General features: G+C 35.1%; 1 protein-coding gene across 1 annotated transcript in view; it reads right to left on the reverse strand.

Annotated features, from left to right (window-relative positions):
• Nucleotides 1-19,721, reverse strand: part of pcdh15b (protocadherin-related 15b) — a 314,409-nt gene that overhangs the window by 246,968 nt on the left and 47,720 nt on the right. Inside the window, exons 9-10 of the mRNA XM_052112379.1 lie at nt 16,980-17,092; nt 4,028-4,234 (exon numbers count right to left, since the gene is read on the reverse strand). Coding sequence (XP_051968339.1) covers nt 4,028-4,234; nt 16,980-17,092 — 320 coding nt within the window. The remainder of the gene's footprint in view (nt 1-4,027; nt 4,235-16,979; nt 17,093-19,721) is intronic.

Consider the following 19,721-nt stretch of genomic DNA (forward strand, 5'->3'; position numbering starts at 1 on the left):
CCAGCCAACAAGATTTGTGGAATTGTGCTGTGCAAATTGTGTTCCGCACATTTTATGTGACTGTTTGTGCCTTTTAGTGAATCAAGCGCTGAAACCATGCAGACAGCATGCGCAAATAAACAATGCCATCAGTGGGCGCAATTCATTCCTAATCAATTCACACCTCAAAGTCAAAGAAAATCAATTTAAAGAGTGCTGTCAAGAATCACAATATAAGAAGGAAAACAAATGAAAAGGGGGTAAATCTAAAAAAATGAAAGGCACTACAGTAGCCAGAGGTTTGGTTTTAAAACATTTCAAGTAAATTAATGAGCATAAATATCTTAAGAATGTATACGAGATAGCAAACACAACAGCATTCTAAGACTCAACTAGCATTTGATAATGCACTTTCATGATTAAATTGACATTTATTTGTAAAATAAAAAAAGTGTTTAATGAGGCATTGAAAGGTTAAAGTTAGTTAATTATCATGTATGATTACATTATTTAATGACTGCCTCTTACATAAATCATGAACTGTCTCGTTGCTACATCCTGAAGGTCCTCTGAGCTTTTCAAATCAATTATATAGCAGACTGAGAGAACATAGAAAATCACAAAATGACGGTGCTTGTTTTTTTTTCAGCTATATGAATGCTTTTATTCCAACAGAACAGAATCTATATGAGCAATTTGCACTTCACTGCAATTAAAATACATGTCTGACCCGAGAATGGCTGCAGTAATATAAACAATGGAGGCTTAATTTTGTTTATGGCCAACTCTTTTACATTGGGCATTATGCCTCTCTGCAGTGCTGTACATTTTAATGCTACATTATTTCATCTAATATGCTGACACTGCTAAAAACATACTGAAAACCAGAAATGATGGCTCTCAATGACTGTCTACATGACATTTTTTTTTACTTAACTTTAATTAAAACAAATAAATAATTTTCTTTCCAAATGTATTGCAGATTTTATAAAAAAACAAATGCGGTTTTAAAAGGTCTTTCTCTGTTATTTAGGTCATATAAACACTGCAGCTGCAAACAGTTGTAACTTACTGAAATTTGATGGAAATAGTCAGTGAGTTACAAGACTGCAAAACATTACTATAGTATCACTATGTCAATCATTGTGAGTTCATGTATAATAAGTAACAAAGATAATTCAATGAAATGGCTTGAAAAGCACTGCTTTCAGTCCAGTGTTAATGTATTTCCAATTAAAAAAGGACGATTGGAATGGAAAAATCTAAGTGCTCATCCCTTTGTATTGGGGGAGGGATATTCTCATTTTAGAGCGTATTAGATTTGTCACAAATCTGAGTAATGCGAGATGAGTCATCAATATAAGTCTGTAAATTATAAATACACCTGTAAATTTTTGGAGTATATGCTTGCATATACATGGCTTCAAGGGTTATATGCATGGATGGGGGTTACATGGGGTCATAAATTCATGTGTTTCATTAATTGCAAACATTAACAGGTTAACATTGGTAGTTCCATTACAGTAAATACACAAACATTTTGATGAAGCATGAACACTGATTTGAAGGAGTCATGTTAAAGTGGCTGTTCCAGCTGATAAAACGAGTGGATTCTGTTTGTGTGTTCAACAAACACTCTTAACTATTCAATTTCTGCAACAATTTCCCATTATGCTTCTGTTCGCAGGGTCGTAATCATGCAGAGCATTAGGCAAATTGAAAGGTAAGAAAAGAGACAGGAAAACTGAGAAAGAGGAGGAGTGAGTCTCTATTCTCACACATATCACTACTTTCATTAATACATACAGGGATATCACTGGGGTTCAACTTTAGATGGGAGAGAAAACATAAGAGGGTTTCCCATATCTAAAACTTACAAGATAAAAGGGATCGTTCACTCAAAAATCTAAATGATCGTCATTTGGGTAGTTGACGCATGACCATGATGTTTAGAAAAACATTTACAAAATAATGGCATGTCCGTTGCTGTTCATGTTAATTACTTATTAGGACTCCTAAAACAATTACATTAAAGTGTGCTGACCAACAGCCCAAAGCGTCTCATAAAATATTCGAATCAAGCATCCCAGAAAAACATTCGATAGTAAATGTTCCACTGAGGTAAAATAATCTGTTTGTTGCCGGGGGCCAAACATTTTTCCTTATTTATCATAGCTAGCATTTTAATTGTAAGTAATTAATTTGAAAAACTAAACCAAACACCATTAATACTATGTATATATTGAAATAGTCAGGGGTATTCAATTTTATTTTATTTTTATTTTTTTAGGATCAAGCCATAAATTCCTTCTTAAATATGACTTCATAACCTTCATACCTAAATAACAAAAAGGTTTGTCAACTTTACTTTAAAAAAATCAACTGTACTTTAAATAAATAAATAAATAAAACAATGAATTATAATTGAAACATTTTAGGGCTACAACTATCAAAACTAAGAGGAGAATTACGATCTGCTATAGCCCATATCTTTGGCAATATCAACCCACATAAGAAAACAATGGCCATTGAAGAACAAACTGATTTGATGATGTTCGTGAATGAGAACAATGACGCACATCTAGAACAAACACAGTCACTGATGCTTCATTATCACCTTTTATGAGCACTAGACACTGAACAGATGAGACATGCTCGACTAAAACAAACTTTTTAGTGCAGTTTCTTTGAAGGTTTGCTTTCATGATCAATTTATCTTTTGTTTAATAAGATGACACTTCTGCACAACTGCTATGTTACTAAATCTTTATTTCTGTAGATTTAACCACAGTGAAGCAGTTTGTATAAATACATTTGATTGAATAAGACACAATCAGATATCCTCGCCTAAACTGTGTTGGTTAATGTTTTGGAAAGAGGTGTGACTAAACTATGGCCAGAAAAACTCAAACATGCACGCTCCAGTCCAGATCTGTCCACTAACTGGTGACCCCTGCATGCTGTTGTTTAACCCACTGCTGAGATTTGTGCAGAGAGCACTCTTATGCAGGTCAGGCTGCGACTTTATATAGTTTTATTGAATTTAAGTGAATTTTATTAAAAGGGTAAATAGGATCTACATAGCCATGGGATATGTATTTAAAAAAAAGCATTAATCAAAATTTTTATATATACACAGTACTGTGCAAAGGTCTTAGGCACATAAGATGTTTCACAAAAGCATTTGGTTATTTATATCTTCAGCTTTAGTGTCAATAGGAAATATAAATGTTAGACTCCCAAACATTACTTTTGCAAATAGAAAGATTAGAATAGAAGAACAGGAAGCCCTGCAACAGATGTCATGGCCCCCACAAAACCCCCCACTGAACATCGTGTCAGTCTGAGATTACATAAAGAGACAGAAACAATTGAGACAGCCTAAATAGATAGAAGAACTGTGGAACATCTTATCTGCCAACAACCAAGAGAAACTGTGTCCAGGTGTATCTAGGAGAATTGAGGCTGTTTTAAAAGCAAAGCTGGTCATACCGAATATTGATTTAGCTTTTTTATGTTTACTGAACTTTTCATGAAATTAAGTGATTAATAAAAACTATTTATGAAGACATCCTCACTATGTAACATTTATCACAAGTGCCAAAAACGTTTGCACAGTACTGTATATACATACACACACAGCATATAAACTTAAACATGAATTATTGAAAAATTACCCATTCACTCACACTTATGTCAGGTTTGAATGGAATTTTAATTTTTGGTGAACTATCCCTTAAAGTTAGGACATATCTATCAGAGTACACTAAGTTTTAAGTACATTGCTTTCCGATCACTAAAGCAGACATAATTACAAACACGAAACACTAACAAGAAAATTAGCACAGTAAAAGCACCTCTCAAACAGTCTCTAATGTGAGCCTGAGAATGTTTCTGTTTTCAATTTTAATTTTCCTTTTTTAATGCTCCACAGAGCAGGCACTTTGAATAACTTCAGAGCACCATTTCCATATACACAATTCCCACAGGATATGTGAAAAATGACTGCCATTTGAGCACAAAGCACTGGAAGAATCTGAGGCCTCACCTCCTCAATGTCATTATCCATGGTGATAATGGCGAGGGGTGTGGAGATATTGGCACTGCTCGAGATAGTTGTGCCCAGCGGAGCAGATTCAGAGATGAATCCATGATAAGTGTCCACCTGGAAGTAGGGCGCCTGATTGTTCTCATCAAGCACCTCAATGTGGAGATTAGCGAATGCCGGGAGAGGGTGCCCGTTATCCTGCTCTGCCTGAAGAAAAGAAAGACGTCAGTTGATAGATCTACAAGACAGAATGTGAGACTAAGATGGAATACTATAGTTTCAAAACACTGCTTTTTATGGCTGATGACTACTGCACATATAAAAAGGACAATAGGATAAGCCTCTATGGGCAAACGAGGGCTTAACACTATCTACAGACTTGGCACTCTTAATTAAATAAAAGCATGACTGATTAATTCAGGTCATTCCAAAACTTAATTCTCTCCATGTCTGGTATAAAGGCCTCTAAAGCATTTGAGTTTTTAGTGTAGTGACTACTGAACTGCACACAAGCCTACCTCACCAGATAGAGCTGGAAAATATAGCTAAAAAACCATACAAATAGACATTAAACAATGCACATTTATTGATTTTGGTTCATGTAAATGTATAAAAACACAATTGTTCATTGCTACAGTAGTTCATATTGCATTAACATATTTGGTAACACATTACTCTAAGGATGTATTATGCATCATGAACTAACAAAGAACAATATATTTTCACAGTATTTATTAATCTTGATTAATATTAATTTATAAAAATAAGTTTGATCATGTTAGTTCATCATGCATTAACTAATGTTAACATGTACAACTTTTGATCTTGAAAATGTATTTGAAATTAACATTTAATAAATTAACCAAGATAAATAATTGATGTAAAGAAAAATCATATTATACTGTATAGTATTCATTGTTAATTCATGCTAACTACTGCAGTTATTTAAAAAAAGTTAAAACCTTATTGTTAAATGCTGCCACCAATTTTAACAAATACAACTTTGATCTAACTTTATTTTGCGTGTCCTTAACTACTATATTCTAACATTAAAATACATGCAATGCAATGTACTTAGTGTGTAAATACATGTTGTTCCACACAATTCTCACAAGATTCACATTTGCTGGTACTGAGGCTGAGGTAATGCACAAGTCTGTTTAGTAGTAGAAGAAGGGTTTAGGTATTAGAGGTTAAGGTTTAGGGTAAAGTTTGGGGTAGATTTACGGTTAGGGGCAGCAGTGTAACTCCAGATGTGATTAAATGCAGAGACTTTAAATGTAAGTACAATGCAATAGCTCTTTTGTACATTATAATTGCATGTTTGTTTGTTTGTTTTTTTGCTCCAATATGGCACAAAATGTTGGCACTGCTTATATATATAATGTATATATAATTTATATATATATATATATATATATATATATATATATATATATATATATATATATATATATTAGGGCTGTCAATTTAATGCGTTAATTCAGTGCGATTAATTTTAATGCAATCAATCGCAATATCCCGACACATAATAAGGAATATTCCTGAGAAATGCAAGCTTGTAGTACCACCTGTTTACTCCAGAGGGTAGTAAGTGAAACTTCAGCTGAATGGGCAACGCACAGTTTTTACAGTGATCAAAACCACTCTTCAGCTGCATTACGTTCTTGCGTTCTAAACACTTGGAGCACAAATTCGAACTAAGGGATCTCAAGATGTCTGATGAAAGTGTAGAATGAAGGGTCCTTAAACAAGCCCTCATAATAAATCTTGAACTGATTGACAAATTCACTTGTGAAATGGATTGCTGTGAACTGTGTGCCAATGATTGACTTATGATCAATAATATGGTAGTAAACAATACATTGTATTCTAAAGCCTATTTTTGTATTATCTTATCAATGATTAAATCTTCTGCTACAAGAATGTAATGCATTTTAATTATCTGAATATTTTATATTTTATATAAATATATATATATATATATATATTACGGAAGAGGATTAGGGCCAAGCAATAATAAAAAAAAATAAAGCCATCTCGAGATTGAAGTCATTATAATGCGAGATTAAACTCATTAAATTTCGAGAAAAAAGTCGAAATACAATCTTGAGAATAAACTCATTAAAAATCGAGAATAAAGTCATTATAATGCGAGATTAAACTCGTTAAATTTCGAGAAAAAAGTCGAAATACAATCTTGAGAATAAACTCATTAAATATCGAGAATAAAGTCATTATAATGCGAGATTAAACTTAACGAGTTTTTTCTCGAAACACAATGACTTTATTCTCGATATTTTTTTTTTAAATATTTAAAGATTTGTATATGTGATTAATTGTAATCGGACACCATGTAATTAATTCGATTAAAAATGTTAATCAATTGACAGCCCTAACACACACACACACACACACACACACACACTACTTTGCAAATGTCTTCGGGACATTCGAATTTTCACAAATGTGAAATTTTTCACAAAATGGATATAATTTATATTTTATATATTCTGCTTGTAGTATATTAATAGGAACTATAAATATTACATTTTAACATTCCCTTTGCAAATAGAATATAAACACACATATATAAGTGTGTGGCAGGGTGCAGGGCGGAGGGCGCAGCTGGTCGTTATCATACACACCCAGTCCCTTATCAGGCTAATCAAGCCTCTGAGAGAGATAAAGGCAGACTGCGGAGGATTGATTAGCCTGATAACGGACCGGGTGTGTATGATCACGACCCGGTCCCGCCCTCCGCCCTGCCACAAAGTGCTTTCAAATCATTGCAATTTTGACAATTGTGCTGCACGGAAATTCCAAATAATTTTGGAATTTCAAAATTGCATGGATTATGACCTCCATTAAAGAAGAGTCGTTCAAGAATGTCTCAATTCAGAAGTGATTAATAATAGCTACTGATGACAAGTCAGTCTTAAAAACTGTTACAATAAGAGAACCAAAATCATTGTAAAAGAGAGGCAAGAAAGATGTAATTACAGATAATAATATACTAAATTGGCAAAAATGATCTACTCTTAAAGTCAACATTAAACACATTTTACTTCTGTAATGCAGAATATAAGAAATGGATGGATTTTATCCACCGGGAGTTGATTGGATCATGAAAATAGTTTTATATACCAGAATGGAGCCAGGTGACCAGGTGGGGTTGAAATGCAAGAGGGATTTGTAACCTCAGCCAAAGTGATGCCATTTCAAAGTCAGAGCAAGTTTAATGAAAACTTATAAAGATGTTTTTTTCCCCATGTGGAATGATGATGTGCATATAAGTCAAGAATGATAATAGGGTACATTTTCATTTCATGTTCACTGCAGTGGACAAGCTGAATTACAATGAGCGATTTTATCAGTTCTGTTCCAGTTTACGGTTCCTGTGTTCAATCCTATATCTCTAGTAAAGGACCGCAGACAAGTGTTTAAGAGTGCTTAATGCAAATGTAGGCTACATTATACGAGCATGACCCAGTCCTGATGTAATATGTGACAGAGAGTGAATGTACCATCACTCGCACTTCAAAAAATAAAGAAATCAGTTATAACAAACTGAGTGACAGCGCTTATCTGACAACAACTCCAATTCATGCTCTAGGGCAAGTTCTGAGTTGCATATACAGGTACTTAAAGCACAGCTCGCTTGATGGCTAAATGTGCAAAGTCTCCGAGTTACTGACAGGCCGTTTCACCATCAGTGTCAACGAGACTTGACAGAGCTGTGAAAATGAAAGAAAATACAGCATCTAGTATGACAGAGCACTTTCCTTATTGCCAGCAAATGAGAGATTTGAAGTGTATTGGATCAACAAGATTACCTCTCACAGGCATTCCTTTCGGAATGCAAGAAAATAAAATCAAGAAATGCCAAAAGAAGAAATTATATATATTATTATGGGGGACTGATGTATACTCTCTCAAAGTGAGGCATTATTAAAGAGATAAATACATCTTCAGATAGAGATTATAATTATGTTGCTTAGTCACAACTAAACTGTCTCACCAGCCCAGAGTCCATTCACTGACCAAATCTGGAAAGAGCTGGATTAAACTACCAGTTTCTATCTGACTGGCTAGCTTAAAGCAAATATTGAGAGTCATGGGACTCACCAGTCCATCTGCTAACAAAGTTACGTTTACAAGGTACTGGGGTTGATACAATTGCCCTGTTTCCACCTGGTATTAAAATGCGTTTTCGTGATTCGATCACATGTGGTCAGCCAAGACGCATTCCTGTTTCCATCTGGTATTACCAAGCAACTCAAATGCTTTTTGTGTGACTATGTGAGTTTGGATTTGGAGGGAAGGGTCTCTGATATCATGACAACTTCCATCAATCACTAACAGTTGGTTAATGCATCAAAATAAACCACAAAAAAGTAATAAAAGACGTTTCGGACCCTGTTTCCACCTGTATTTAGCGCTGACCACTTGTGATCGGATCACCAAAAAACACATCTGAGTAATAGGTGAAAACGTGGCCAATGAGCACTTTTGAGGAAGAAATAATCACTGTATTAGCCAAGGTTCCAGGTTAGTGGTGCCAAATCTTTGAAGGATATTTTGAAGGAGTTTTGATCGAGTCAGTTAGCAATGAACGATCAGTCCACGATCAGAATTATACAGTTTAATCATGAGAACTTTATTATGTACAACTGTACACCTACTCATTAATGTGATTATTTAATAAGCTAATTGTGTGTCAGCATTGTAATGCAAAAAATCATGCAGATACGGGTCAGGAGCTTCAGTTAATGTTTACATCAACCATCAAAATGGTAAAAAATGCAATCTCAATGATTTTGACCATGGCATGATTGTTGTTGGCTGGTTCGAGCTGACAGAAAGGCTATGGTAACTCAGACAACCCCTCTGTACAATTGTGGTGAGCAGAAAAGAATCTCAGAATGCACATGTTGAACCTTGAAGCAGATGGGCTACAACAGTACAATACCATATTGGGTTCCACTTCTGTAAGCCAAGAACAGAAAACTAAGACTGCAGTATGGACTACCATCTGCATATCACAGCAGAAATCAAGATTCATCAGACCAGGTGATGTATTTCCAAATTGTCCACCATCTAACGTCCAGTTTTGGTGAGCCTGTGCCCACTGCAGCCTCAGTTCATGTTCTTAGCTGACAGCAATGGAACCCGGAGTTATCTTTTGATGCTGTAGCCCATCCGCCTAAATTTTCGGCATGTTGTATGCTCATACATGCTTTTCTGCATAGCACTGTTGTAACGGGTGCTTATTTGGGTAACTGTCATCTTCCTGTCAGCTTGGATCAGTCTGGCTCATATACTGGTGGCCCAAAAAAATTTACAGATTTTGCTCTTATGGAAATACATTTTTACTTTTATTCGCCAAAGTGACATTCAGCTGATCACAATGTATAGTCAGGACATTAATAACCTGAAAATTAATATTACAATTATCTTAAACTACTTCAAAGAGTTCTCATCACAAAATCCTCCATGTGCAGCAATGACAGCTTTGCAGATTCTTGGCATTCTAGCTGTCAGTTTGTCCAGATACTCATGTGACATTTCACCCCACACATCCTGTAGTCTTGTGGGATACGTCTCACGCACCTTACAGTCTAGTAAATTCCACAAAAGCTCAATGGGGTTAAGACCCATAACAGTCTTTTCCAATTATCTCTTGTCCAATGTCTGTGTTTATTTGCCCAATCAAACCTTTTCTTTTTGTTTTGAGTGTTCTCTTTACTGTTGTACATGAAACTGGTGTTGAGCGGGTAGAATTCAGTGAAGCTGTCAGCTGAGGACATGTGATGCATCTATTTCTCAAACTAGAGACTCTGATGTACTTATCCTCTTGTTTAGTTGTACATCTGGTCTTCCACATCTCTTTCTGTTCTTGTTAGAGTCAGTTGTCCTTTGTCTTTGAAGACTGTAGTGTAAAACTTTTTATGAAATCTTAATTTTTTGGGCAATTTCAAGCATTGTATAGCCTTCATTCCTCAAAACAATGATTGACTGATGAGTTTCTAGAGAAATGTTGTTTCTGTTTTGCCATTTTTTACCTAATTTTGACCTTAAGACATGCCAGTCTATTGCATACTGTGGCAATTCAAAAACATGTCTTGACTATACTTTGTGATCACTTGAATGCCACTTTGGTGAATTTAAGTACCAATTTTCTTCTGAAACAGCAAAGTCTGGTTACAAATTTTTAGCTGCCAGTGTGTTTATTTATATATATATATATATATATATATATATATATATATATATATATATATATATATAATAGAGCACAGACATGCCAAAATAAGAGTCCCATGAGTCAATAAAAAGTCCCATGTAATGTACCACATTTTTCTTCTGGTAATCATTGATTGGGATTGGAGTAGCACAATAAACTGCCTCTGGGATTTAATTCAATGTGCACTCTTGTAGTCTCTGTGTCTGCGCCATCTTTATCAATATTGTAAAATAATTTACATTTTATATATATATATGTGAGATCCAGCTTTCTATCTTTTTCTGAACAACAAGTCATTACAATAGTAACTGATACTTTATATCAGATACTGTGTTCTCTGTCTGAACAAACTGATCAGATTTTATCACATGCATAATGACAGAATATCAGTCCTAAAGACGGGGTTAAAAAACTAAAAGAGATTAATATGCAGTATTAACAAATTATTAGTGGGCAATTATTGGCCAGAATAAGCTACAATATGGGCCAGAATAAAATATTACACCAATAGTTAAAAGCCAGGCTATGAAAAACTAGTACAAAGCTAAAGCAACATCAAGACAACGGCAACGCTATTTGACATCATTGGCTTGCACCAAATTTTCTCGTATCATGCTCTTTCCAATATAAGCGCAATGCCATAACATTTACTGCAACCACTAAGACCTTCCTTTCGCCTAACTACAGCAGCCCACAAAGTACCTGGGCACCTGAATACACACTTAAAATGAACGTATTCCAATGTATTAGAAAATAAAATCTCAAACCAACTGCAAATAAATGATGCTTGAGCTGTTCTCAGAACTAACTTAACTTATCTAAGCCCTTTTAAATAATGACTGGTAACCTACTGGTCCCGTGGTGATTTTAAGGAATGCTTGAAGTCAGTTCCCCTCAAGTTCACACATGTGTGCACAGGAACCACAGGTGGAGATAATCACATTAACTACGACAAGTTTGATAACCTGAAAGTATCGAAATACTTCAGGACAATGCATTGTATTACATCCAAGTGACATATATGTGTAAACAGTTGGATTCAGGGCCTCATGTAGTGTGCAGGCTACGTGATTCGATTTTGAGGGGTTGAATCCGAGGCTTAGTTTTGCTTGTCTTGTTTTGGAAACTGAGATGTTGACTGGCAGGTTGACATCCTGTTATCACAATAGAAGCGATGTTTTTGCAGCAGTGTTAGAGCCAGTGTACAGACTGAGGCAACACTACTGTATCTGTTGGCAGTCAGTGATACAGTGTGAAGTATATCATACAGTTGATCTTGTTATATGACAGCAGTAAATATTTAAATAATTATACACAGTTATATTTGAATAATTAAAATAATAAACAAATTAAATTATTATACATACTGTATAAACATTATTGTGGCAGACGAGAAAAGCATTGGTAAGACAATACAAATAATGGCTTAATCATTTATTACTTTATTTATTCCTATATTACTGAATTTAAGCATTTTATTGGCCTACAGTCCACTATCTGAGATAGATTTATTTTAAGGGCTTTTCTAAGATTGTTTCAATGTACACATGCATCAAACGGACATTTTTGGAGCATTTCACTTTGATTGTCTTGAGTCCTAAACACAGCATTTTTAGTTCCTTGTGTCGAGCTGAATAGTTGAATATGTCTCAAGATTTCAGCATTATGAATTGTGCTCAGTGTAAGAATGTGTTTTCTTCTAGTGCTATCGTTGGTGTCAAGCAAGACTGAGAGTGGTTTATTCTTTGTTTGTAAGATGCATGTATCTCCAAAAACGTAATTTTTCAAGAGCATGGAAAAACTCTTTCTCATAAAAAAAACTTAATTGAAAACAGCATAATGGTCACATTTAGCAACATGAATAGAAATCTATCATTACACATCTGTTAGTGAACTGTAAAAATATTTTAATTGGACTTACATGGATTTTCGTTAGCGAGCATGGACAATCACAGATTTCTTATTATGGGTTCCAATGGTGCTTGTTCAGTTACAGACTTGAGACTACCTGTCTGTGTTCCCAGAACTCAATTGGTATGTAACCAATTGCTAGAGAATTTATTTCTGGATAAAATCTGAGATTTCACATACTATTTTAGATCTAAATAAGTTTTATGTCTAGGGTTTCTAGTCCGGTTGATGACTGGACCGTTTGGTTTCGAGGCATGTTTTCCGGGTTCAACACATACATAAATTGCCTGTCAGAATAAGTTTTCACTCAAGGATTCGCAAAGATGGAAATATGGCAATTGTATATGGTGGTTATATCTACTTTTTAAAGCCACTTGACATTGTGTGTGAATGAATTGCTTTGGTTATCAGGAAAATCAAAGAGCCAGTGTGATGTAGGTAATCTCTTCACTACACTTCAGCTGGACAACTGAGGTCAATTAATTGATGCTCTTCAAAACATAAAGGAGGTAATTGTTAAACAAATAGCCTGATTAAACATATTTTCATTAGTTATTTTGATGCACAATTCAAACAGTGGGACTAATATACACATGTATAGTCAGAACATTTCTGATGTAAAAACAGCACCATCACCATTTGAAAAAAGTAATTTTTGATCAAATCTAGACAGCCAGCAGCCATCACCCCAACACCTGATCCTTGAGTAATCATGCTAAATTGCTAATTTGGAACTAGAAAATCACTTGCCATTATATCAATAAAATGAAGCTTAACATTGTCTTTGTGTTTGTTTTTGAGTTGCCACAGTATGCAATAGACTGGCATGTCTTAAGGTCAACATTAGGTCAAAAATGGCAAAAGCTTTCTTTAGAAACTCGTCAGACAATCATTGAAGATTTCTATACAAAGGTGTACACTACAGTCTTCAAAGACAAAGGACGACTGGCTCTAACAAGGACCGAAAGAGATGTGGAAGTTCAGATGGACAACTAGACAAGAGGATAAGTACATCAGAGTCTCTGGTTTGAGAAATAGATGCATCACATGTCCTCAGCTGACAGCTTCATTGAATTCTACCCGCTCAACACCAGTTTCATGTACAACAGTAAAGTGAAGACTCAATGGTTTCAGGCCTTCTAGGAACAATTGCAAAGAAAAAGCAACTTTTGAAACGGAAAAACAAAAAGAAAAGTTTAGAGTGGGCAAAGAAACACAGATATTTGGCAACAGATAATTGGAAAAGAGTGTTATGGATCTAAACCCCATTGAGCTTTTGTGGGATCAGTTAGACTGTAAGGTGTGTGAGAAGTGCCCGACAAGACAGTCACATCTATGGCAAGTGCTACAGGAAGTGTGGGGTGAAATGTCACCTGAGTATCTGGACAAACTGACAGCTAGAATGCCAAGAATCTGTAAGAATGTTTGATCCTAAAATGTACACAACCTTTACAGTACGTTAGCAAGTGTTTCTCTTTTGAATCATTTGGAAATGTTTGTTGAATATACAGATGGTTAAATTAAATTTGTGAACTATGGTGGAGGGGAAGATTTTCAGCATATGATTTAAAATTCAAATTGTTATTCACAAATAGCTAGTGAATGGCTTTAGACAGCATAATCTTATTAACATAGTTACTGTGGCAACGTTTCAGCCAAACAGATGTGCTTCATTACACATTCCACTGCAGTTTCCCTGTGAAATGTCCAGTCGGAGGACAAAAAGCAAGTGAAATGATGTCCTATCAAATTAGTTTTTTATGGTGAATGTTAGATTATTTGATCTTTAATGAGTGAATCAAACCTCGCTAACCTAAAACATTAACCTAAACCTTACCAATAGTTTCATAAAAACAAATGAGAACTAAACAAAACAGACATTCTTACCCTAAACCAACACCTAAACCAAACCGATAGTGTCCTAAAAGCAAATGAGACACAAAAAGCACATTTTCTGAAGCAACCACATTATCTTGTGTAACTTCTATGACACTTTCGTCTCACATGTCAGCTTGTGTGCTTGTCTGGGTCTTCTGAATCCAAAGTCCAACACTGTCAAGTGAGCAACCGTGCAAGCTAATAGCATTGGAATAAGTGTGTAAATGTAGGTGGGTCTGTAATACAAGTGTTAAAATGTATTATTTTTCAAATGATGCATTATAGTAAAAGTGTTTTGATATCATAACACAGTAGTGTATGAGTAACGGAGTGAAGAATAAGTGTTTATAAAGTCATAATCAGCCGTTTTAGTTGTTTGACAGTGAAGAAAATGCAAAGTTGTTGTAGCACTTCTAGTGTTCATTTCACCAGGAAACTGAATAGAAATGTAGAATGTGGCGAGTAAAACCCAGCTGCTAAAAATGTAGTTATAGTAATGTTCATTATATAGTACTAATTTGGCTTATGGAATATCTCACGCAAGTCAAATGGACTACTTTTAAGGTGTTTTTTCTGTCCTTTTTATAGCATGACAGTTCTTGACAGTGCCAACTTTCTTCAAAGCATTTCCCATTGTGTTACACTGAAGAAAGAAAGTCATTTTTAGTGTGGAAGTTAATCTCTTGATGTTATTCTCTTTAAGGATATATTTATTCATGCAGCATTGCTCAATTAACATTAAATCTATTCCAAGACTCAGAATTGGCATATTTCACTCCACATTTTGCCTACACCATAAACTCTGGCTCACTGAAGCACCTCCATGTAGGATGTGTGAACCTCAACACTAGTATCACTGTATGCAGGAGTCTTGTATCCTTTGATCCTGAGAAGAGCTATGGGGTTCAACTCCCAGTGAGGGTTGCTTGTTTCATCAACATAAGCTCATGTCCACCTTCTGTTTCCCAGTGTGAAAAATCTGGTGGCAAGCACAATGTTATTTACGGATCATCACTCCGTTACTGCATACACCAACATTCCAGATCTGGAAGTTCAATTGCTTTGCTCATGAGCACACTATGCACAATCCAACGTTTTCCTTATCCCTCTGCTCCAGCATCTGGGTCAGCATCTACCATGCATTTTCCATGTCCCATCATATGTCTAAACGTATTAAACTCATAATTTGTAAAGAAAAGTTTGTTTTAGTTAATCACAATATCACAATTAGAAAAATATAAGGGTGATTTTTGGTCATGTACTTGGGTGCTGTGCTCTAACTTAAAAAAATTAAAACCATCAATGAATGCAGTTACATGCACACCAAAATGCAGATAACTACCGCAAATAAGCTTAAGCAAAATATCGGACAATGCAAGTAACTATGCTGATTTATTTTTTATGTGAGACTTCAAATCATCTGTTTATTTTCTCACTTTTGTATGTATGTATGTACATGTGTAGATTGAATAAGCCACTCAGAACATTGGTCAAGGTTATTATGGGCAGAACAGAATCAAAGCAATGGGCAAAAATCTTGCAGTTTATGAACTTACCCCGATAAAGAAAAGATAATCTAAGATATTTACATTACCTTACATATTGTAAACACATGTAAATAAACACAATTGTATAAAGAAATATGAAAGTGTTTTCTTTATCTCTAAACTAAATAGTTTAAACAAATCATGTTTTGTTGGGAATATTGTTTCATTAACGGAACAGTTCACCCAGAAAGGATCATTTACTCACCTTCATGCCATCCCAGATGTTTTACTTTTTTACTTGTATTTCTTCTTCTTTTAAGAAGAATATTTAAACTGTGTAGGTCCATTCAATGCAAGTGAATGGTGACTAAAACCTTGAAGCTCCAAAAAGCACATAAAGGCAGCATACACGTAATCCATACGACTCCAGTGGTTTAGTCCATGTCTTCTAAATTGATTTTGGATGAGATAGACCAAAAAGAACATACCTTTTTCCACTATAAATCTTGACATCAGCAGTCAAGTCACCCTTACGCTCATGACATCAAGCTCGATTACACTTCCTAGTGCGTCACACATTCGCAGAGCGCTAGATGGCGCTAGGAAGAGCAATCAAGTTTAAAATTAGGATCACCAAGGGCACTGCTGATGTCAAGATTTATAGTGAAAATGGAGTTACATTTTGATCCGCTCTCATCTAAAATGTATTGGATCGTTTTAGAAGACACAAATTAAACTATTACTTTTTATGCTGCCTTTATGTGCTTTTTGGAGCTTCAAAGTTTTGATCACCATTCACTTGCATTGTGTGGACCTAAAGAGCTGAAATAGTCATCTAAAAAGCTCCGTTTGTGTTCTGCAGAAGAAAGCAAGTCATGCACATCTGGAATAGCATGAGTAAATGAGGAGAGAATTTTCATTTTGTTGTGAAAACTATCCCTTTAAGCAAACAATTTAGATATGATGCCTTATTTCCATCATGTTTGTCTTTTTGTAATTTAACAAAGACATTAGCACCAAATCCCTTAAGTTTAGAAAACCATTAGTGATACGTTCCTTACAATTATAACAAAGTATTTTCTAAATGTTACGTTCCATTCAACTCAAAAAGCCTGAATTTCCAACTTCCTACATGGAAATGTAATGGACCGTCACTTGAAGTCGGACTTCCAACTTGGAAAGTCATGCTGGAATACAGAACTCTGATTTCGCCAAGATGCAGGTGTATGACATCATGCAAACAAATCGGTATTGTGGGACATGTACAAAGATATCAATAAATATGAACTTTAAGCAAATCCAACCCATCATTCTGTCATCACAATATAATCAGTCACAGATTCATTTACCAAGTCTTTAAAAAAGACATGAATGACCCAGCTATCAAAATATCTGAAAGTTCAATGGTGATGTTCTATGTTGTTATTACCTTAATGACAAGATCGAAATGCTGGTGCTGTTCCCTGCTGATGGGCTGGAGAAGCCGGAGCTCGGCTGTGGTGCGGTTCAGGGAGAAGTAATCCGCGTAAGATGCAGGTTTCCCTATAAAATTTAGGAGGCAGGAATGATGGATCCATAAGATAAATGACTTCTATTCAAGTGTTTGCCACTGATAATAATAACTCAATAGGGCACCATGATTTTGAAACATGTTCTGTTGCATACCCATTTTCAGAGCCGTGATTCAAATAAATACTGCCTCTATAAATAGCCGTGCATAATGTTGGGTCCTTTGTTGATAGTTAAAAGCATGAGGCTGCTTTCACAGCTGTGGTCTACATTACAGTATGTTCTGACATATCCCTGACTGGAGGTCTAAAGATTTCGCTGGTGCACTTTAGATCCCCGAGTCAGGTCAGGAGCAGCATGGTTCCGTGAGCCCGCTGCTCTGTTTTCAGGTTTCATCTTGGCGCGCAGCAGGTGGCTGAACCTTGCCCGCAGCATAAATGCATTTAACTCCAGCAGAATTCCTACCCAGTGCTCTGCCTCCCATGGAAAAGCATTATTTCCTCCAATAGTGACTGAATATCGGGGTATGCATTCCAATATGAGCACATTTGTTCCTTATCTTCCTTAAAATACACTATTAATATTCACCAGTTTATGTAATTTGTCCACTATCAATGTCCAAATGTCAATGCATCAAAGAGGAATTCTGGCATTGTTATTAATGAATTATTGTTTTAATTAATATAAATATGAATATGTGCATTCATAAAGAATTTATAAGTTAATATGTGAACTATTTATCACGTATTGCATGAAAGTCACCCTATTTATTAACACTGTTATAACTGCATAACAGTGATTTATAATGCATTTATAAATGATTTATTTGTCATAAAAGGCCCCTTTATAAACCCTTTAACACAGGGAACATTCATGTGAAGTGCAATTTCATTTTTCCACGATCTGACATTTTTTAGAACCACCCAATGTCACCATAAACTCAAATCACCATTCATTTTCTTGTGGTGAAAATGACCTTTCACAGTGTTTGTAATACAATCGTGAGTACTTTTCCACACTAAGGCTAATAGCTAGCATTTTAGCTATCCATAATACACACAATTAAATAATATTCACACGTTTTTCATAATGAAATAAAGATACAGCTTGATTGGAAATAACACAATAAATATATCCTGTTCACTGATGATGTTTACCTTTATTTTACTTTGTTTACTTCACATATAACATGTCACATATATATATATATATATATATATATATATATATATCATATATATATATATATATCACACACACACATACACACACACCCAGTGTCCACTTTATTACACTTACTTCCTTATTCTGAGTAAATTCTAGACTGGTGTGCTTGAAAATCTGAGGAAATCAGCAGTTACAGAAATGCTCAAACCAGGCCATCTAGCACCAAACATCATGCCAAGGACAAAATCAATTATATTTTTGTATATATTTTTTCCATTCTGATGGTTGATGTGAATGACTTTATGCAGTGCACTGCTCAGGGCCAGCCCTAGAAATTTGCAGCAATAAGCCGATTTCCAAAATGGGGCCCCGCTACCAACAAGTACACCTATCCAAACACACCCAACATCAATAACTAAGCAAGTTTAAATTGTGCAAATACATATATTTATTCAAAAGCATAAAGCTTAAACATGCAGATCTATGAACTGTAGTTTATCAGCACAGGTAAATCTACTTCAGAAGTACAACTAAATAAATACATTTTAAACAAACAAATACAGTTTACATGCACAGATTAATACATAAATGTAATGAAATCCTGTGCAAATAAATAATAACTAATTAAATTACCAAATTAAGGTGTGGTAGGCTTCACTAACTACAAATAGTGGCATATGCTATTTGCACCATGGTGCATAATAAAACCGTTTACAATCTAACGGCATCAGTGTATGTAATGTAAGAATTGATGACAGAACTTAACTACATTACTGACACTAACACAGCTGATGTGTTATGTTATGGTACCTTGTCAATACTGTCTTTAAATTCTGAGTACGACTTTAGAGAGAGTGGTCTCTTTAGAGAGTGGTCTCTGAGTCGCCACCATGCCCCTCGCTTTTGGCCGGCCTGTAAGATGCTGAGCCGCTGGAAAAACCTGCCAACCACGTGTTCCATACTGGGAAAGTACCCAGGAAAGTACTGGGATACTGAACCCTGATGTTCGCAGGGGCCCTATGCAACCGCATATGTAGCTTAATAGGAAGTGCCGGCACTGCTGCAACATGATTGACTGATTGGATAATTGCATGAATAAGTAGCCTTACTTAACAGATGTTACAACTGTACTTAATAAAGTGGTCACTGAGTGTGTGTATATATATATATATATATATATATATATATATATATATATATATATATATATATATGCCCCTTCATTTTTCACATTGTGTTATGTTACAGCCTTATTCTAAAATGCTTTTTTCACATCAAGCTACACCCATATCCCATAATGACAATGCAAAAAACTGATTTTTGAAAACTTTGCAAATTTATTATAAAGAAAAAAGTGAAATATCACATCAAAATAAGTATTCAGACCCTTTGCTACAACACTTAAAATTGAGCTCAGGTGCATCCCATTTCTATGGATCATCTTTGAGATATTTCTACACTTTGATTGGAGTCCATCTTTGGCAAGTTAAATTGA

Source organism: Xyrauchen texanus, chromosome 40 (genome assembly GCF_025860055.1).
Source record: "Xyrauchen texanus isolate HMW12.3.18 chromosome 40, RBS_HiC_50CHRs, whole genome shotgun sequence".
NCBI classification, from domain to species: domain Eukaryota; kingdom Metazoa; phylum Chordata; class Actinopteri; order Cypriniformes; family Catostomidae; genus Xyrauchen; species Xyrauchen texanus.